The sequence below is a fragment of the Apodemus sylvaticus genome, chromosome 6, assembly GCF_947179515.1.
Source record: "Apodemus sylvaticus chromosome 6, mApoSyl1.1, whole genome shotgun sequence".
NCBI classification, from domain to species: Eukaryota; Metazoa; Chordata; class Mammalia; order Rodentia; family Muridae; genus Apodemus; species Apodemus sylvaticus.
In genome coordinates, this window is record NC_067477.1 from 57546938 (window position 1) to 57569391 (window position 22454).

Sequence of the window (22454 nt, forward strand, 5' to 3'; positions counted from 1 at the left end):
AACCTACCTATCCTGCCTTAAGGGAATGAGATGTTGCTTTCTTAAAATTGCTTCCTGATGATTTGAGACAAACTATTTTTGGGGAGGGAGTGAGAGGATTAGGAAAATTGTTAGTCTTAAGAAAGTTAGCTTTAGCATTTGTTGTCCAGTCTCTGCAAGTTCAGGCTTAAGTGAAGTCCTGACTGTGTTAGTCTCTAAAGCTGGACAAATTGAGCTAGCTGTTTTGAAATTGTCTTGGAAGCAATTCTTATGAGGAAACAGCATTGAAGCAGTCAGAGGTAGGATCAGGCAGGATGCTAGAACAATATGTTTCAGTGTTTTAGTACCTCCTAAAGTGAAGCTTCTCAGGGCAGCTTTTCTGGTTGTTTTCTGTGAATGTTCCCACAAGTAATATACAGTTCTACATTAACATATGTATAGAGTGTACAAGGTACACAGATTAGTTAAAGATTCTTTGCTCTTTGAGCAGGTGAAAGATATCTATCTTTTTATAAGTTACTGAGAATGTAACTTGCAAGTTAACTTTGTTGTAAGTAACGTATAAGCTAACTTATAAATAACTGAAGCGTAAAATAAATTTTCATCTATGCCATTCAAAAGAATAATATGCTAAGTCCTGAAGACTTTGTAGTTAATATACCTATTTATGCCAGTTTCAGAGCTGTTCCCATATAGAGGGATCAGCATATGCATTACCTGTTTGGTCTTTTTTGATTTTTCTTCTTCCTGTCTGTAGTCAAGATCTTCAAAGGGTCTCTCTCTGTCACATCTGAATTTTATCAATTTGAGCGGAATCCATAGTTTACCTCTTTTCTTGTGGAAACATATAAAACCTCTCCCACAATGTAATGTATTTCCTGTTTTCCATTCTGAGTTTAGAACATCTTTAATTCAGTGTCTCTCAGCAGCTGTAGTTTTTGTTTGTTAGCATTAAAAAATTTTAAATTTAATAAAGCACTATATAGTTTATCTCTGGGAAGGGGTCTTTGTTATCCCTTTCTGTTTGTTTGTTTGTTTTGTCTTTTAAAGTATGATTAGATTTCTCTACAATTGTTTGTCCTGTAGAATTGAGTGGTATACTTGTAATATGCTTTATATTATAATAAGTAAAAATTGCTTCATTTTACTAGAGACATATGCTGGAGCATTGTCTTAATTTGTACAGGTATTCCAATAATGGCCATAACTTCTAATGAATGTGTAATTACAGAATTAGCCTTTTTTGGGAGTTAAAGCAGTTGCCCATTTTGATCCCAAATATGTCTATAGTATGGTGCATGTACATCATTTTTACCAAACTCTGTAAAATGAACACATTTATTTGCCAAATTTCATTTCTTTGGGTACCTTTAGGATTACTTTGAACAGGTAATATAGTTTGGTTGTATTCCTTGACTTGTTGCCAAGTAATTGAAAACTCTTTAATCCTTCGCTTTTAACATGGTGTTTCTGAAATGATATTATGAAACATCTAGCACATTTCCTATTAATAGCTGATCAGTTTGATCATTAACTTGTGCCAGAGGGCCTGGCAGACCAATATGGGATCTGATCATGTGTTTTATACAATGGATGATTTCTATTTCTCATCACTTTTTGTTGAATAAGCAGTGAAGTTAATTTGGAATCATTCTGAATAAGTTCAGCAGTTTCTATATGCAAAACAACTATTTCAGTGTATTGAGAGTCAGTTATTATATTGTGAGATTCTTGAAAATCTAATAATATAATCATAAGAATTGCATATAATTCTATTTTTTTAATTGAATCATAAGGACTGTCAACTACCTTACTCATATTTTCTGACTTACATCCTTGCTTCCCAAATTACTTGCATCAATATAAAATGTAATAACTTCAGAACTTGGTGTCCCTTTTGTTTTATAAGGGAGAATCCAATTAGTTCTTTTTATAAACTAAAGTCCTACTTTTTTGTATATTTGTTCTTAATTTCTCCCCCCCCCCAAATTATTGCAAGCTGTTTGTTGATGATCATTTCTTGTTGATAATGAATCATTCTTTTTTTTTTTTTTTTTTTTTTTTTTTTTTTTTTTTTTTTTTTTGGTTTTTTGAGACAGGGTTTCTCTGTGTAGCCCTGGCTGTCCTGGAACTTACTCTGTAGACCAGGCTGGCCTCGAACTCAGAAATCTGCCTGCCTCTGCCTCTGCCTCCCGAGTGCTGAGATTAAAAGCATGCGCCACCACTGCCCAGCCAGTCTCATCATTCTTAAAAACCACAATCTTAGCTGGATCTATTCCAGCTAATTGACAAAGTCTAATTTTTTTCCTTTTAGGATTAATTCAGAGACTTCGTCTATATGGATTTTTAATTTTTTACTCTGATAGTATGCTACAAATATCTATTGTAAGATATAATCTTCCCTCAACATAAGATTTCCTATGGGATAGTGAGAAGAAGGCCATGTGGGATAAGAATTTTTGTGGGAGAAAATATAGGTCACTTTTGGATCAATATGATCAAAATGGACATTTTGTACTTTCTTTTCTACCAAAGCAAATTCTTTTTTGGTTTCAGCTCAAAATCATCTTGAACTGTTTAATTCTTTTATCACCTTGTAAGGTTTGAAATAAAATACTTAGCTGTTGAATAATCAAACCAACTTTAGCCAATAGCCAGTTAATATCTCCCAGCAATTTTTGAAAATCATTAAGAGTTGTTAATTGGGGGCTGGAGAGATGGCTCAAAGGTTAAGAATCCTGACTGCTCTTCCAGAGGTCCTGAGTTCAATTCCTAGCAACCACATGGTGGCTCACAACCATCTGTAATAGGAATTGAAGCCCACTTCCAGGTGTCTGAAGACAGGACCGTGTACTCACATACATAAAATAAATAAATAAATCTTTAAAAAAAAAAGAGTTCTTAATTGGTCTCTCCTGATTTATACCTTATGTGGTTAGGTTTCCTGTAGACTTTTCTTATATCCTAGATAATTAATAGAATCTCCTCTTTGTAGTTTTTTCCAACACAAATTTGTAATTCCCAATAAGGCAAAATTTTCTTTGTTTTAGTAACTATCCTTTGTAAGGTATGTCCACTTTAATCATCCAGCAAAATATCATTCACGTAATGGTAAATTATGGCTTGAGAAAATTGTTTACAAATTATTTCCAATGGTTGTGTAAAATATTAGGCATAAGGTAGAATCCTTCAACATTCCTTGTGGCAAGATCTGTGAGTTTTGTTTTTGTTTTTGTTTTGTACCTTTTGTTTGGCATTGGTGAACTTTTTTTTTTTTGACTTTTGCTAATTGTGGTCATTGTGAAAGCAAATCTTTATCTTGTTCTTATAAACTAATTGTGAAAGAGCCATCTTTTAAGTCAGTTATTATGACCTTTCCATAGGTAACAAGGAAGCTAATCAGATCTAAGGTTGTAAAGAACCCATTGGCTGAATAATTTTATTAATTGCTCCCAGATTGTCAACATCCTCTACTTGCCAGATTTCTTTTTAATGACAAATATAGGAGAATTCCAACTGCTCTTAGACTAACTGGCTGTTCAAGTCCTTTGTCATAGATTTTTGCTCAGTCTAAAGAGGTTGGTCAGTTACCCACCTTAGTGTTAGGCTGTTGGTTTTTTATCAGCAGTGGCTCCCCCAACTAAAGTTGAAGAGTCAGCCTATGTTGCATTGTCTTAATGGACAGCCTGTAATGTCTGTAATTGTCTTTGATTACATTTTTTAATTTTATCAGGAACATCATCCATAAAGAACATTTATGGTTTGTTCCTGAAGTTGTTGTGAAGCTAATCTGTGTTTTTCATTGCTGAAACAGATCTTTTCCCCTTAAGTTTATGGCTATATCAGCCACATAAGGCCTTAATTTTCCTATTTGGCCTTCTGAGCTTATACATTTAAGCCATCTGATATATGTTCCATCTGATATAAAGTTCCAACCTCTTAAAATTGGATATCTATGTTTTGTTTTTGTTCTTGTTTTTCCGAGACAGGGTTTCTCTGTATAGCCCTGGCTGTCCTCGAACTCAGAAATCTGCCTGCCTCTGCCTCCCAGAGTGCTGGGATTACAGGCGTGCGCCACCACCGCTGATATCTATGTTTTGAAGAAGCAAATTTGGGGACCAAGCTTTTGGAGAGATTATAGTTATATTAGCTCCATTGTCTACTGTTCCTTTAATTTAAATATTACTTATAAATTACTTTTGGCCTCTGATCATCTATTGAAATTTATGAAAATATTCATTTATTGGCCCCTTCTGTGATTTTTTTCACTGGTAAGAGGTGCTCTAACCTCATTTAATTGTTCTGTTTGTGCTGTTTGGTATTGTGGCCTGTGAGAGGGCCCCCTGGACAATGTTGCCACATCTTTTGCATATACTAGAAGGCATTGGCTCTTTTTTTTTTAAATTAGTTCGGTTTTCTTTGTAATTTCTTTTGAAATTACTTTGCTCACCACAGTGAAGACATTTGTGAGTTTAGGTTTTCTGAAAAATCTTTAGGGCTATCTTCTCCCACCAAGGTCATCTCAGGTAAATGAGACATAATAACTATATTTCTAATCCATCAGTAGATGCTGATCGTGCCCTTAAATGTTGGATCATCATTTTGCATTCAGCATTGGCATTTTAAAAAACTAAATATTTAATCAGTGCCTTCTTAATTCGTGGATCCAATGTTTTCCAGTCTATAGCTGAAGTCAGTCTTTGTAAAAAAGTCAGTGAATGTTTCTTTTGTACCTTGTATGACTTGAATAATAGTTCAAAGTCTTTTCCCTGTTTCTTTAATTTTGTCCCAGGCATTTAAGGATGCCATGCAATATAATGCCAAGATTTCTTTGTCGTATCTGTCTTGTGTCTCTATCTCAGCATATTGACCTTTGCCAGCATAGTGGTCTTTAGAAATGCTGATAACTCTGGTTCTGTTTTCTGTGCTATTTCCCCTGCCTCTGAAAGCCATTGTTACTATGGTCTAGGTTCTAATATTGTTCTTGTCTTATCTTTCCAGTCTTGGGAGATTATTTTATTACCAGTCTGGCTGCCAACACAATGTCTATCTGTGGCATTTTGCTCTTAGAAAAAGATGTCAGCCATAAGATGTCAGCTCAGTAATGCTCCCTTCTTCTTAATCACAGTTAGTTTCTTAGCTCTAGCTAACCAGTATCAATTGTCCCAGTAACCCCTTTTATTCTTGACTCTAAAGCCAGAGCCATATAGCCCGAGCTGCTCAAAACTGCATAGCTCTGTCTCCTGAGTTCTGGAGTAAATATCTTGTGATATTTTGGTGAAGAGTGTAGCTGCTTTTTACCCCTGTCTGAAGAGACTGAGGCTAAGGTAAGGAAATTTAGATTTAATTGCATTGACAAGGAAGTCTCAAAAAGTTTTTCTTTACCTGAAACTTCATCTGTACCAGGCTGGTCTTGAACTCAAAGATCTGCTTGCTTCTGGCTCTTGGAATTAAATGGATGTATGATCATGCCTGAACATTTCTTAGCCAAAGTAATCCATCTTTTGTCAGTTTGACACAATCATATCTCCTTATGTTCAAATGAAGATAATAACATAATTATAGTCACACCTAACATGATATAACTATTCCTTTTTTGACACCCAACAAATGAACAATAAGCTTATTAACTGGGTGAGATTTTTGCCCTGAGGTTACCACTTCCCTTACTTCCATTAAATATCCTTGAAAATAGAATTTAGTTCCACTCTACTTCCTGATGACCCTTTACATTTTGAGTTTTCCTTTCTAAGCTTGATCAAAACACTCCTCATAAGAGTGAACTATAGGACAGAGTCTAAACTAGGCCTTTTTGAGACTTCCTTTGTCAATGCAATTAAATCTAAATTTCTTAACCTTAGTCTCAGACAGGGGTAAAAAGCAGCCTCACTCTTCACCAAAATATCACAAGATCGATCTCTAGGCAACATTTCTAAACTTGTTATCCTCTAAAGTCTCTTGAGACAGGAGACCATTGAGAGTTCAAATCACTCTTTAGCACCACTGTGTAACAGAACCCAATTAACACTACCTGATTGATCCTTGTGGTGGTGGCTCTTTCTTGCTTTATATTCCCAAATGAGAGAGGCACACTAATATTTTATATTAGAGAGGCCTTTATATTTTGATATTCCTAAAACAGCTCAATGGCTGGGCCACTTCTTGATCTCCATGTGGCTAACCTACCCCCCTCTGATATTTTCAAGTTATTACTTGGTAAAATCTGTATTCTGTCTTTGCTGCCCTAGACCCAGACATGCAGCCCTCTCGGCCATGATCACCCCATGCTGACTATGCTCTCTGATCCACACCTTTCAGGCATGGTGTCTCTACATGTTCCCCAACATGGCAGCTCCTCTCTCATTCTTCAGTTTCTTATGTGCAGAATCTTGTGCAATTTGGGGGCCAGATTAACATAAGCTGCACTAGACTAAATCTATAATGCCACTGTCTTGTGTGTTCCTACTAATATGACCCATTAATCCCCACTGAAAGCATTGCACTGCTTTCAGAATCCAATGTTTCAAAAATCCACATTTCTCAAACAAAAACATGGCTAGGCCTATCACAGCAATACCCAACTCCTGGTACCAACTTCTGCCTTAGGCATTTATTACTGTAAAATGACATCATGACCAAGGCAACTACTATAAATGAAAACATTTAATTGGAGCTGGCTTACAGTTTTAGAGGTTCAATCCATTATAATCATGGTAGGAAGCATGATATTGTGCAGGTAGATTTGGTGATAGAGGAGCCAAGAGTTTCACGTCTTGATCCAAGGCAGCCAGGAGAATACTGTCTTCTGTAGCCAGCCAGAAAGAAGCTCTCTGAATGAACATTGAGACCTCAAAGCCCAACCCCACAGGACACACTTTATCCAACAGTGCCACACCTCCTAATAGTGACACTTCCCATGGGTCAAGCATATTTAATCCACCGCACTATTCAGGTGGAGTAGTCAGATGGATAATGTACTGATGTTTAGGAATGTAATAAGGTACCTGAAAAGTTTCAGGACTGCATCAAAGGATACAAGTTCTTTCTGATGAGTGTAATTTAGAATTGTTGAAAGTGCTGTTGAAGTTAAATAGATGTTTGTTATAGGGGTCATGTGTCTAATAAATGATAAGGAACAAAAAATATAGGGATGAGAATGCACTTCCATTGTTTTTGCTTAGTATTTTGTTTTCTGAATATTTGCTGTATATGCGAGATGTACAGTACTCCTAAAATGTTAAGGTATATAATTTGCATAAATGTCCATAGGATAAAATTTTAATAATTTTTATGCCTTTTAAATATCTAGATGAGCTGTTAAAGCTTCCTGTAGTCAAATAGCCATAGTACACATCCGTAGACAGTAGGAACATTTTTGTGTAAGTCTTTTTCTTTTGAGAGCCTTTTAATTGCATTTTGGAAAAAAAAAATCTGTTAAATTTAACTTTAAATCTCATAGGTTTATTGCTTTTTTGTTTTAAAATTTCTATTCATTCATTCATTCATTCATTCATTCATTCAGTGGGGAGAGCATATGAGTGTTACCTGAAACATGTAGCAGGCAAAAATCAACTTACACAAGTCAGTTTCATTGTCCATTATGTGAGTTCTGAGGATCTTTTCTTGCTGAGCCATCTGTGCTTGTAGCTGTCTCTCCAGCCCATAGAGAGTTTTAATTATGTTTGCAACTGTAAGTAAATGAATGAAAATATACAGGCAACAATAAAAAAAGTAAGGTAAAGCTATATAGAGTAAAGCCTTAAAGTATATAAAGGCACTTGAAAAACTACAAATATGGGCTAGAAAGATGGCTTAGTGATTAAGAGTGCTTGTCTTTCTAGAAGACCATAGTTCAGTTTCCAGAACCTACATTAGTTAGCTCACAGTTGTCTAACTCCATTTTCAGAGGATCTGACATCCTGTTCTGGCCTCCGTTGTACACTCTTAGATACATAGCATATACTCAGATACATAGATTACACATATTTTAAAAACTAAATATTCTTTAAAAAGTAAAACTGCAAGCCGGGTGTGGTGGCACACACCTTTAATCCCAGCACTTGGGAGGCAGAGGCAGGTAGATTTCTGACTTTGAGGCCAGCCTGGTCTACAGAGTGAGTTCCAGGACAGAGAGAAACCCTGTCTCTATAAACCAAAAAAAAAAAAAAAAAAGTAAAACTGCAAATAATAAATGACTTGTAGGATCATGCAGCCTTATGTAGTATTTGTAAAGTTACAGTTCCAACAGGATTTTCTGAATGCTCCATTAATGAAATTCGTAGAGTAGTAAGTACTTTGAATTTTTTTATACTTGATTAATGCTATGTAATTGCCCAAGGTAATGTCTAGATTGTAGTTGTTAAAAGTATATTGTTTGTTTTGAAGGAATTAATTGGAAAGAAAAATTGCAGAAAAATTCCTTCAGAAAGCTTTGAAAATTGCGAAGAGATCAATGAAAAGAAAATTCAAAATCAGAAGCAAGGTAGTATCTTTAGTGGTTATGTAATGACTAGGATAATAACTGCTCACAATAGTTTTTTAATATAATAAGCTTTTTAAGTTTCTAGATTTACAATGGAAAATATGTTTATGATTTAAAGTAGTTATTTATACATAGAATGATTATTTAATGAAATAACTTGTTATTTTAAGTATATTATTTCTAGGTTTGGCTTTAATGTGATTCATAAGTAACTTTGTTTCACGAAGTTTTATATTATTTCATATGTGCTCATGAATATTTCCTTTTATGAAATAAATGCCATAATTAAGGTTTGATGAGTATTGAGTTTCAGAGTAATTAAAGTCTTGTGTACTAAAATTTAAAGTGCTTTTTGTCTAAATACTAACAAGTTCAAGATTTCATGTCATGATAAATCAGTGGGCCTAGTGGTATTTTTTACTAAAACTGAAAAGTAAAAATGAGAACAATCATCAAAATTCATAAAGGTGGAAGGAATATTGGAAATTCTCTGATTTAAAGTACCTAAAGGAGGCTGAATTAATATTATTAAATAAAGTGAAATGACAAAAAATTTTCTCATTAGAAATATTTTTTTCAAAATGAGAATCATCAAATTTTTTAAAATGTCTAACTGAATGCTTGATTTAATTTATGTAAGGAATTACAAGAAAATTTTTATAAATGTATGATTTCCATGAAAAATACTGTGGAGATATATTTTGGGGCTTTTTTTCTTTAGAATAGTTGTACTAATGAAATAACTTATTGACAAATTATAATTTCGAAGTTTTCCTATCATTATTAACTGTTAGCGTTTCAATTTTTGGTTTATCTTTTATAGCATGTTATGTGTACATAATTGCAGTATTTAATCCTTATGGTGTGGCCATTTGCAATTCATAAATGTGTCTTAGTTACTACTCTATTGCAGTGAAGAAACACCATGATGAAGGCAACTTATTGTAGGAAGCATGTACCTGGGGCTTTCTTACAATCTGTGGCTAACATGACAGTAGGTAGGGATGGTGCTGGAGCAATAGTGGATAGTTCCCATGTGACCTGAAAGTGTGAGACAGAGAGCTAACTGGTAATGGCATGGGTTTTTGAAACCTCAAAGCCTGCTCCTCAGTGACACACTTCCTACAATACAGTTAACCTCCTAATCCTTCTCAAACAGTTCCACTAACTTGGGACCAAAGATTCAAACATGTGAGCCTATGGTGACCATTATGGTTCAATCAACTTCAATAATAAATAGGAGTTTTTTGGGGTTTTTTTTTTTGGTTTTTTTCAAGACAGGGTTTCCCTGTGTAGCCCTGGCTGTCCTGGAACTCACTCTGTAAACCAGGCTGGCCTCGAACGCAGAAATCCACCTGCCTCTGCCTCCCAAGTGCTGGGATTAAAGGCGTGCGCCACCACCGCCCAGTTAAATAGGAGTTAATATAGTTAGAATTTCAGGTAGATTTGCCTCTGGATTCTCCTTTTTTTTTTTTTTTTTTAGATCAGATGCTGATCTCATTTGCTTTCTTTACCTATGTATAAGGTGATCAAGTTCTGTAGCTTTAATTATTTCCCATGATAATTCTTGGAGATTGGGAAAGATTTCAAAGATGTGCTGCTTTGGCTACATTGAGGATGAAAGTAGAGCTGTATGGATCGAGTTCACATTTTCCTAATTACATCCTTAACTCGCACAACTTAATTTTTAAAACATTTGTTTAATATCTACTAGTTCTTGAGTGTCTTCACTAACATCAGAAAAAAAAAGTTTATGAAAATTAAGATTTTCTTAGTCTAACCAAAAGATTAAGACTGGTATACAGCTAAAATATAGGTTACCAAAATGGCATTTTAAAAAGTATTGTGGGAACTTATGGGAGAATGGGAGAGTTTAGAGACACAGTGGGATGAAGAATAAGTTGTGAGCAAGCAATTGAGGGTTTTGCCAATAAGGAAAGGACAATTTTTAAGGGAGGGTAAACAATGAAACTTCAGGCCCAAGCAGTTTGAAAAATACGAGGTCTAATACCCATAGAATATAGTGCTAATCTGAGGTCAGTGAAAGACTGAAACTGTATTTCAGGCCACATAGAAAAGGTACATGTATGCCAGCCACCTGCAGAGTCATTGGCAGGATTGTATACGTAAGGACATGCTTACATTTGAAGTGACCATAATCTAAATAGACCAGTGCTTTGTATAACCTGTCCTGAAAAACTGTCTTATTTTGTAAGAGTATTTTCTCCAATACTTATGAGATTTTGTTTCTGATTTCCAATAAAATAAAGAGAGAACTGAAATATTAAATGTACCCATTGATTCCTTGAACTCACTGGAACAGTCTACCTCCCAAAACGAAAGAAGATACCTGCCTGTCGGTCAGAAGAAAGTTCATGTTTTAGTAACACCGCTTAGAACCACAAGGTCAATAAAGCAAAGATGTATGGAGCACCATCTCCGTATTAAAGGAGTAACAGATTTTTTCAAAACAAAGCATCAAGAAGAAAGTGATTCAGAGATACATAGAACTCCAAGTCCTACCAGTAAGTCCTTAGAGACCTTTGAACATAGAGTGGATTGTAAAGACAATACCAAGGAGGACTACAATGAATGTGACATAATCACTGTCAAACATAATCAGATCCGTTGTCTGCAAAGTAAACAAATGCTCACCAATGATTTTAAGAAAAAGAACAAGCTGCCCTCGAAACTGCAGAAAACTGAAAATCAAATAGGTGTATCACAGTATAGCCAATCTTCATCAAGTGAAGAGAATGAAGTAGAAATTAAAAGTAAAACCAGAGCAAGAACTACAAAAGAAAGGCTGAATCGGGAGAGAACAAACATCACAAAAGATATCCTCCTTATTTCATACTCTAAAGGTGAGAGTGATTCTTATATCACACCAAAGAGACCTAGATCTGTTGCTAAAGAATCACATTACAAATCTGGTGTTTGCATGGATTTTCTAATTGAAGCTAAGGAATCTGATACAGCTAACAGGCAACAGTTAGACCATCTACCTGGTGTAACTGATGATGGAGAATGGAGTGAGCAAGAGTTACAGAAGCTTCATCGGTAAGTAGTTATGTCTCTGGGATATCTGTAAAATAGTTACAACACAACAGAAAGGGCCTGACTTAAAGATAAGTTAGTGATGTTAGCAAGCTTTTCAGAAGATGTGAGTAATTATTCTGCTTGTAACTGGTGATAAATCATATTCTTAGGAACTGAAGTTGAGTTTGGCTGGAGAGATGGCTCAGCAGTTAAGAGCACTCATTGGCAACTTCCACAGGGCCTGAGATTGATTCCCAGCACTCACATAATGATTTGTAATCTATAAGTCCAGTTCCAGCTGATTTTATGCCTTTCAGACCCCTGCACAGATATAGGTGCAGGCAAAACATTCATACACATAAAGAGATTTTATTAAAAGGAATTGAATTTGACTATAGAGACTTATTACTAAGAGTTTCAGTAGTGTGGTAGTATGGAAACCAGATCATAATTGACTTATGAAGCTTAATTAGGAACATTAAAGAGATATTGACAACATATGTAGACAAATCAAGAACATTGGCAAAAATGAGGACTAGAAATCCATGTGAGTGTGGAAACAAGGGAAGATAATTTGGTTGCTATTTTGTCAGAGGACTGATGCTAGGGTAGAGGGGTAGCTGATGGAAGTGACGTAGTCAAAAGAAAGGAAGATGTAACTGATCAAGGAGAGGCTCACAAAGGAGCATGCTGCATGTAGTGTTCTATTTACTGTGTGTCCTTAAAAGTGCATAGCTTTGGCATACATTTCAAGTCTTTTTTAAAATTCTTTCTGAGACATTTTTGTGACACTGTACAACCTTCACTGATATTTTCAGTTCCCTACATGATCCCTTTTTTGATTATTTTTTTCAGACAAATAATTATTTTTTACTTCCTCAAATCCTTATTTTTGTCTGCTTTCTTGTTTCACTGTACATCCTGCTCACTGCCCCCCTTCAGGTCACCACCTCCCACAACCCTTTTCCCCTCCCCTTTTCTTCTGAGCTGGTGAGGACACCTTGGGTCTCCTTGCCCCCCAGGCTCAGGATGCTTTCTTTCCCAAAGAGGCCAGACAAGGCAGCCCAGCTAGTAGGACAGATCCCACATCCAGGCAGCAGCTGTGGGATAGCCTCCCTTCCAGTTGTTTAGAACCTATACATCTGCTACATGTGAGTGGGGAGAGCCAGATGGTAATATTTTATTTCTGAAGATGAAGTTTTTCCATCAACTATATTTAAAACTCTGCCATTATTGGTTAAGAAAAAAATCCTATTAGTTGCTAAATATCTATTCCATAGGACCATCTATATGCAGCCTATTTTCTTACTATTCCTACATCTCAGACCTCACCTATATTTAATGTCTGAATTGTAGAATTAGATTTGTGTTTGTCATTTGTACTTTCCATCTGGGTAATCTAGCTCAAATATCCTCAGGTTAGGCTTGAAAATGTCACTGAGACCTGAGCAGTAGCAGCACACACCTTTAGCCCTGGCAATTGGAAAGCAGAGACAGGTGGATCTCTGAGTTCGAGGCCAGCCTGGTTTACAAAGTGAGTCCCAGGATAGCCAGGTCTGTTACCCAGAGAAACTCTGTCTTGAAGGGAAACAGGGTGGGGATGGGGGCAGGATGTAACTGAGATTCTGAACTATCAGAAATTTTCTTTGCATTTAATATAGCTTCATATTTTATATTCTTCTGCTTTAAGTAGGTCAAAGGCAGACCATGCTCAAAGTTTTACCTTTTCTAACTATATTTCTCAGCATTTCCTTATAATACAACATTTTAATCTTATTTTATATTTAATTTTTTCCCCAAAATTTATTTATTTATTTGCTTGCTTGAGATAGGGTTTCTCTGTGTAGACTTGGGTATCCTGGAACAAGATAAAGCTGACTACTGTTCTTCAACTATTGATCTGAGTTTCCCAATGCTTGGATTACAGACCAGCATACAAAGCCCCTTCCTCTCTCCTTCTCTCTCCCTCCCTCTCTCCTTCCTTTTTCAATTTTAAAAGTCTGGGATGTTACATATCACCAAACCTGGAGCGAATGTCCATGGTTTTTTTTTTCTCCGTTTTATAGCCTCACCTAAGCTAGACTTAAGGCTAAAAACAATCAGGAAATGGACCTTCAGACAAACATAAGTCTGTCCATTCTAATTCTCAGTTCTTGCTTTTCTTTCTTTGTAATCTAGTTCACTTATGATCCCGCAAGGGCTATTATCGCAGCATATCTTAGGGTTTAGACATACCTAAAACCCAGATGAAGACCATTTTTATCTATCACTTCACTGCAACTATTTCTTATCACCTGTTCTAACTCCATTAGATATATTTGTTTTTTTGTGAATAAAGCCTATTCTAGTCCTTGCCTTATAGTCAATGGATGAGCATCTGAAAGATGTAAATTACTGCCCAGTCATACTTAGCGAATTTAAATCTTCAAAAGCTTTGTAATTTTTATTGTGTTTATCCCTGAGAAGGCAGGTGTTTAGTAATACAGTAATCACTGTAACAAGTTTATAAGAATGTGTATTTATGAAACTATAAGCACAGTCTGACCTACTTTAGATAATATAGGAATTAAGAGATGAAAGGGATCAAAAGTGGGCCAAGGATTCAATGTATGTTTCATCTAGAAAATTGAGAAATCTTGAAAGGAGCCTGGAATGAATTGGATATCGAAGGTTAAGGAAAGAGCTCATGAGTCTTTCCCATGGCTGGGACTAATGTCAGTCAGAATATCACCATAAGTTAGAGCAGGGATCTTAATGGCTGTGGTTATATGTTAAATTTGCCTCATTATTTACGTGGAATAACTTGGAAGATAGTTATTACTGACTTAATTAAGAATTATTTTTTTAATGAAAAATAGTTCTTTTAGACAGTCACAGATTTGCCAATGGTATTGTACAGTACTAGGGAACTTGATAAAGTTGAAGTGCCATTGTCATATTAGTTAATTATCCTTTATCTGAAAACCCCAAAGCTCCAAAAGCTCCAAAATCTAAAAGTCTTTGTCCTAACAAATAACAGCTGTGGAAAATCCATCTTTAACCTCCTGTGACAGTGGATCACAGAACATAAGGTACATTAAAAAGACTATATAAAATTATCTTCAAGAGGTTGGTGTGGCTTAATAGTAGCACGCTTCCAAGCTATCAAAGAAACAAACCTCTGGAATTACCTTGGTCTGTGTGTGTGAAGATGTATATGAAACATGAGTTAATTTCATGTTCTGGCTAGATCTTGAAACACTTCTGTCTTAAGTATATGAGATAAGGACTATCTTACTTCCATCTGTGCCATTTTATGGTAACTGCTGAATTAGTTATCTAGTGAAATGTCACCTTAACTACAATGTAACCTGTTGGAGTATGGGGGAGGTGGAAATAGTATGGTAGGCTTTAAAACAGTGATTTGCAAGTGAAGAGTTAGTTTCATTTATAGGTTGAATTAGAACCACCTCACGTTTATGCTTTTGTTAGTTTTTGAGTTAGTATTTCTGCCCTTAAATTTTAACTTTTTATCTCTTGCCTCAACTTTCTGTAGTGCAGGGATCACAGATTTATGTCACCATGCCCAGCTTCATTTTTATTATAAGTAGTTTTAAAATGTTAATTGTATATATTAAAGGATTTCCCTGTGATATTTCTATTTATACGCGTGTCATGCATTGATCATGCCCATTCACACCTAATCATAAAACTATGGAAGAACTAGGAGTTTATCTTCTTGTAGATTTAGTACAAGTAATACTTGATTGACAATATATAGAAATTAATATATGCCGGAGTTAACTCAGAGATCAAATCATTGACAAGTTGAACTTTGAAAAAATTTTAAAATATTAGAAAAATGTTCATATTTAATAGAAATAGTTTGAAAGCATTTTACTAGGCATTTATACTGTTATATTTTCATAGTTTATTATATTGTAATACTAACATTACAGAATATAGAGAGATTAGTATCTTTTCTCAATAGTTACCTAGAATTTTTTGCTTTAAAAAATATCCTTCAGCTTAGTAAATATCACTGACTCAGTATGTTCTCAGATTATTTTAATTGACTTAAATTTCTTGTTCTTACCTGGTTTTGGTCTGCTGTAGTGCTTTTACATCTCTTCCAAAGCACAAACCTGGCTTCTGGTCAGATGTGGCTATGGCAGTAGGTTCTCGAACTGCTGATGAATGCCAGAAGAAATACACAGAAGAACCCCAAGGCAGAGGATCCCGAAAACATGTCTCTAAGAGAAAGCAAGCCAATTTCAAGGTCCAAAATGGTAAATTTTATTATTGTTTTCTCAGAGTGCTTAGTGCAGTAGTTTCCAACCTTCCTAATGCTGTGACTCTTTAATAAGTTCCTCATGTGTGGTGACTCCCAACTATGTAATTATTCTTTGTTGGTACTTCTCATAACTGTAATTTTGATACTGTTTTGAATTCTAATGTAAATATCTGATATGCAAGATAGCTGATATGTAACCCTTGTGAAATGGTTGTTTGATTCCCCACCACCACCACCACCACCACCACCACCACCACCACCGCCACCACCAAAGGATATCAACCAGCCTTGGGTCAAGTTGCACTAAGACTAGGCACATCTTTTACTGAGGCTAGACAAGGCAACCTAGTTAGGGGAGATGGATCCAAAGGCGACAGTGTAGTCAGAGACAGCCCTGTTCCTGCTTTAGGAATCCCACATGAAGACCCAGCTGCACAACTGTTATATATGTTCAGAGGGCCTAAGTCCATCCCATGCAGACTCTCTGGTTCATAGATTGGTCTCTGTGAATCCCAATGGGCACAGATAACCTTTTGTGTGTGCTCTAGGAATCACATGAGCTAATATAGCATCCATCCCAATATAGGAAGAATTATTTGTGATGTGTATGCTATCACGCTCAGGGCACCTTCTGGCATTTACTTATTTGTTTGAGGGTAAAGCTCTCACTTTCTTGTCCAGACTAAGCTTGAGGGACCACAGGCCTGTGTTAAGGCCATGTTCATTGAGGGACAACAGGCCTGTGTCAAGGCCATGTTCATTGAGGGACAACAGGCCTGTGTCAAGGCCATGTTTATTAAAGGACAACAGGCCTGTGTCAAGGCCATGTTCATAAAGTCACCACGTTTTTTGGCTGAGCTGTGCCTAGTGAGCTCTGTTGGGGGTTTGGCCTCAGGAATGAAAGTTTTAGATGGGAGGTTAGCTCCTGCTTTTCTCCTTTTTTTTTTTAATCTAAAATTTTATTAGCTTTTATTTGTGTATGTGTATACTCGTGTGCTTCCTGGTATGTATGTGCCAAGACATAAAAATGGAGGTCAGAGGACATCTTTTGGGAGTTGGTTCTCTTCCACCATGCAGGTCTCAGCTACTGAACTCAGGTTGTCAGGCTTGGAGAAGGGTGCCTCTACCTGCTGAGTCAACTTGCTGGCCACCCTTGGTCTGTATAGGGAGATACATGGGACCTAAGTCATTCTTTGGACAAAACAAGTTTTGAAAAAAATGAGAGTGGGACTGGAGAGATGCTTAGGTGGTGAAGAGCACTTGTTATTTTTGCAGAGGATCCATGTTTGGTTCCCAGTAACTCACATAGTGGCTCACACCATCCATAATACCAGTTTCAGAAAATCTAGTACTCTCTTAACCTTCAACAGCACTAAGGCATGTGGCACATATCAGTTCATGTAGGCAACATACACATAAAACGAAATAAAGCTTTGAAAATATATTTAAAATTTTATTTGTTCTGTAGAAAACTTGAGAGGCTTTTATTTTTATAAAGCAGGTAACATAAATGACAAAATCATTATCAAAATGTTTTATTGATTCTTAGGTGAGGAAGATAGTGCTGATGACAAGAAGACTATTAAGATAACTGCCAGAGTGGGAACTCTTAAAAGGAAACGACAAATGAGGGATTATCTGGAACACTTGCCAAAAGACAACCATGATGATTTTTTCACTGAAACACCCTTGCAGAAAAATAGAATTAGGGTAAGATTGCTGAATGCATGAATTCTCCATTCTTATATATTGTTAGTGTATATCACTAGTAAGAAAGTCCAGGATCTGTACTCTTTACAGACATGAACAAAAAATATGAAGAGATCTGCTGATAATGTGCCATTCTTATCAGTTTCTAGTCAACTGAAGCGGTGGGCCAAGGACATTAGGAGATATATGACATCACTTTTCTTTCACAAAAATAAGCAAAGCAACTGGTATCCAGGTGTACTTTGAAAGCCTAGACTTTTATAAGCTGAACGTTCAGTGGCCACAGTTGGAATGCATACAGCTCTAGGGGGCAGAGGCCTCTGTACTTCCATTCCTTGTTTTGTTTTATTTTGTTTTTTTCGAGACAGGGTTTCCCTCTGTAGCCCTGGCTGTCCTGGAACTCACTCTGTAGACCAGGCTGGCCACTTCCATTCCTTGTGCTCACAGATATCTTCCTCACGAAGCCAACTAGGCCAGCAGCGCCACTGTTGCTGCAGCCTCTAGTCAGTGCCCTACAGGAGACAGGTAGTTCAGTTCTGATAGCTTCAACGTTTCCCATGGAATAAGTGATGCCTTTGCGTGCGCTTTGGGATCTGTGTGATACATGCTATTTCTAACAGAATCTCAGATGTTGGATTTTACTAATAACAACTCAAGCTCTGCTGACTTTCTTCCTCTGTGAATGTTCCAAAAGGAAAAAGCAGTTCTCCTCCTCCTTGCCTTTTTAAAAACCCTTCAAATTGAGTTTCCCTCCCTTCTTCGTGTGTATCTCTTGAGTTTCCCTCCCTTCTTCGTGTGTATCTCTGTCCTCCTGACTTCCTCTTACTCCCTGTGTTCACTCCCCTGACAACTGGTTGTCTGCCCAGCCTCTTTACCTATGGTTGACATTATTTAACCCTGTCTACAATAAGCAGAAAGACTGGATTAAAGGTGTGCTATGGCAGAGCCGTACCATAACTAGACACAGGCTTTTCCGTCCAGTAAACAACACAATATCAGGGTTCACAGTGTAACCACATATCTTGCAACAAATATAAAGTTAACATAATTCACATAAAGAACTGAAAATACTAGATGGGATGAGTGCTGATTTTATATGTAGAAGGAGTCCCCAAAACTGAAGAAATTAAACAATTGCAGATCTAAAACCAACGTGTAAAGCTAGGGATGTGTCTTACTCAGGGTTTGTATTTCTGCACAAACATCGTGATGAAGAAGCAAGTTGGGGAGGAAAGGGTTTATTGAGCTTACACTTCTACATGAGAAGTGTAAATGAGAAAAGGAACTCAAGCAGGTCAGGAAGCAGGAGCTGATGCAGAGGCTATGGAGGGATGTTACTTACTGGCTTTCTTTCTCTGGCTTACTCAGCTTGCTTTCTTATAGAACGCAGGACTACCTGCCCAGGGATGGTAACACCCACAAGGGGCCCTCCCACTCTTGAGCACTAATTGAAAAAATGCCTTATAGCTGGATCTTATGGAGGCATTTCCTCAAGGGAGTCTCCTTTCTCTGAAATAACTTCAGCTTGTGTCAAGTTGACACACAAAACCCACTAGTATAGGATATTTCTTAGTGATTACATGTGCAAGGCCCTAGGTTCTGTCTCCACCACTTCTCAGTGAGCTTAAACTTTTCCTGGGTACTTGTCACCCAGCTTCACATAAGAACCTTTACTGCCTGTGCCATCTTGGTGGCCCTTCCACCTGTTTTTATAAACAAAGTTTTAGTGGAGCATAACTATATAATGCTTACACATTGTATATTACAGCCTTCATACTGTAGTAACAGACTTGAATAATTGGGAGTATATGGATCATAAGGACTAAAAGCTTTTAACAAGCTTAGAACAAACATACTTGACTACCTCTGTTCTCCATAGCCTTTAGAAATTGGTGTAATTGTCTTTATTTTGTAGAAGAGAAAATTGTTTTTGTAGTGACTATCCTATTAGTTTTAATTATAAAACTTGAAAAAAATATAGAGGAAAACAATCTAACCCACAAAGTTATTTTATGGTGAGAAAATTTTGAGAACTTGGTGAAAATATTTGTTTTCTAGTTGCCAAGTTTTCAGTACAGTCAAGATGATGATATTCTGCTAGATATGGACAAGAATCCAGCATCTCCATCACCAGTTACTTCGCCATTGAGAAGCTATACTCCGCAGTGTCAGCATGTCAGTCCTGGTATGCTAGCCTCTATAAAAAGGTAAATGTGAATGTGATGTTATATTTAAGAACATTGAAACATTTTGTGAAATGATAAACTTAAAAGCATCAAGGGAAAGTTATCAATTTAAAAATTGAAGAATAAATAGGTCCTAAAAATTAAGCATGGTTAGTTTCAGTAAGTTATGGGTTATCTCAATGTGTAATATTGGAAGTAGAATAATTTTAGTTGAAAATTTTCAAAAAAATTTCAACTACAATCATATATAATGGTCCTTTGTGGTACTATACTGTTAGTTAACAGTCTTTCTAACTCAAAGGCAAAACCCGTAAATCATTAATGAAAAGATTTAATATTATGTTTTATCTGCCACCAATCACTGTCTACAGTATTTAGATGATCAGAGAAAAGACTGTTCTGCTCGGTATGGGGAAATTTCTCTATGGGCAAGAATGCTTAGTGCTCTTACAAAGAACTTGAGTTAGGATCCTAGCACCCAGATCAAGCAATGCTGGCTTCCTCTCCTGGCCTCCATGAGCAATGCACATGTGCATAACCCCCACCCCAACTCCCACATGCACACATAATTCAAACTGATACTGTAAAATCTTTGTAAAAGGAATATAACATAATATAAAAATGTTCCCTTTAATATATTTAACATTACTGCAAATTAACAGTGAAACAGTAACTTTTTTTTACAACATGTTAGGAAAAAAACTAAATTAGTATTATCTGTGTAGCTGCAATTTGTTGGCATCTATTACTATAACCATGAACTTTGACCCAGGAATCTTACTTTTGTAGCATAGTGTTCAAAGAAACTAGAAGTTAGTTTGCTGAGCATGCCTTTAATTCCAGCACTTTGGAATCAAGACAGACAGATCATTGAGTTTGGGGACAGCCAGGACTACATAGTAAGATACTGTCTCAAAAACTGAAAAGGGATATGTATAGGGCTAGTTCTTATGATAATTTGAAAACTATTATAACGTGAAAAACTTGTGCTATACAAAACAGTCACTTGGAAAGTTGATCTACAGGGTGCTAATCTGGGTAGACCCATCATTCTCTAAGCAAAGTATTAGCAGCTGTGGGTCTATTTATTTGTACAACAATGTTTGTGATTAAGTTATATATCTTAATATATAATCAAACAAGGAACACAAATATATAGAAATAAAAGACTGGCTAAGTTATATTGGAACTTGATATAATTGGAAGATGTAAATTGATAGTTTTTATACCAGGCATAGTCTAAAAGATCAACTGTGACATTTGTTTTCAATTAATGAAAGTGAACAACAAAAATAGTAAAGATGGGAAGTGAGCAGGTTTAAGAATAAACCTAGATGGTATCTTAGTTATTGCTCTTTCGCTGTGAAGAGACACTATAACTTCAACAACTCTTACAAAAGAAAGCAGTTAATTGGGGCTCACTTACTGTTTCAGGTGTTTATTAGTTCATTAATAAATGCAGGAGCATGCTGGCTTGCAGGCAGACATGATGCTGGAGAAGTGGCTTGAGTTTTATATCTAGATCAGCAGGCAACAGTGAAAGACCCTGGGCTTAGCTTGGTCTTTTAAAACCTCAAAACCCACCCCCAGTCACATACTTCCTCCAACAAGGTCATACCTCCTATCCTTTCTCATGAAATGTCACCCCTGATGACCAAGCTTTCCATTCTTCTTCAAGCAACCACAATAGGATAGTGACCGATGAGCAAAACATCATTTCCTAGAATAGTCTTTTTTGAGTAAAGTTAAGAAAATTTTTAGACTTTTATTAATTGCTGTTTAACATATAGGAAGAATTATGATAATGTTGATTTGACATCTTGGTATTATTTTATATTCATACAGGAATGATTGTGATAAATATGTTTACCACATGCAAAAAAATGCTAAAAAATATGGCAAGTGTAATGGTAGCCTTGTCTGGGGCAACATTAGGAAAAAAACAGTAAGTATGTTTATTATTTATCCTACACTATGTAGAACAGTTATAATGCTTAATAAACTAATAATTATAAGTTTGATAACCATCTCTGCCATCCAGGAACTTAGAACCTCATCTAATTCTAATATAAGGCTACCAGTGATATAAGCACTGTAGATACGAGATGACAGATCCTACACTGAGTGAACTGAAACAAGACTAGAATGGTGAAAATTCTCATCTGAAAACTGATAGGGAAAGACCAGACCAGAAGGGACATTTTAAGCAATATATAAAAATATTGTACTTACTCAACAACTGGTTCCACACTAATTGATTAATGGCTTTTTTTTTTAAGCAGGTTTATTTTTTTATTTTTTAAAGATTTATTTATTATTATATGTAAGTACACTGTAACTGTCCTCAGACACACCAGAAGAGGGCGTCAGATCTCATTACGGATGGTTGTGAGCCACCATGTGGGTGCTGGTATTTGAACTCAGAACCTTCAGAAGAACAATCGGTGCTTTTAACCGCTGAGCCATCTCACCAGCCCTTTTTTTAAGCAGTTTTTTTTTTTTTAAGATTTATTTATTATATGTAAGTACACTGTAGCTGATTAATGGCTTTTAAAGAATAAGGATTTCATCCAATCTTTTATAGCTTTGGGACAGTTTCAGTTCTTTTAGAATTAATGACTCAATTTTTGTTTTAACATTTAGTATTTAAAATCCAAACACAGGAAAACTTTGATTGAAGATTTCCTTAATAATGAATAAAGCCTGGGCAAAAGAGCACTTGTCTGGTATCCCATAGACCCCAGATCCAAACCTAGGACTAGCTCAGAAACAGACACTTCAGTCG

The 22454-nt window shown here is 36.2% G+C and overlaps 1 protein-coding gene across 1 annotated transcript in view; it reads left to right on the forward strand.

The window, feature by feature from the left end:
- The window catches only part of Mis18bp1 (MIS18 binding protein 1), a 56133-nt gene that overhangs the window by 30407 nt on the left and 3272 nt on the right, over positions 1–22454 (forward strand). Inside the window, exons 9-14 of the mRNA XM_052185766.1 lie at positions 8365–8461; positions 10732–11521; positions 15596–15768; positions 17323–17483; positions 19542–19690; positions 21515–21614. Coding sequence (XP_052041726.1) covers positions 8365–8461; positions 10732–11521; positions 15596–15768; positions 17323–17483; positions 19542–19690; positions 21515–21614 — 1470 coding nt within the window. The remainder of the gene's footprint in view (positions 1–8364; positions 8462–10731; positions 11522–15595; positions 15769–17322; positions 17484–19541; positions 19691–21514; positions 21615–22454) is intronic.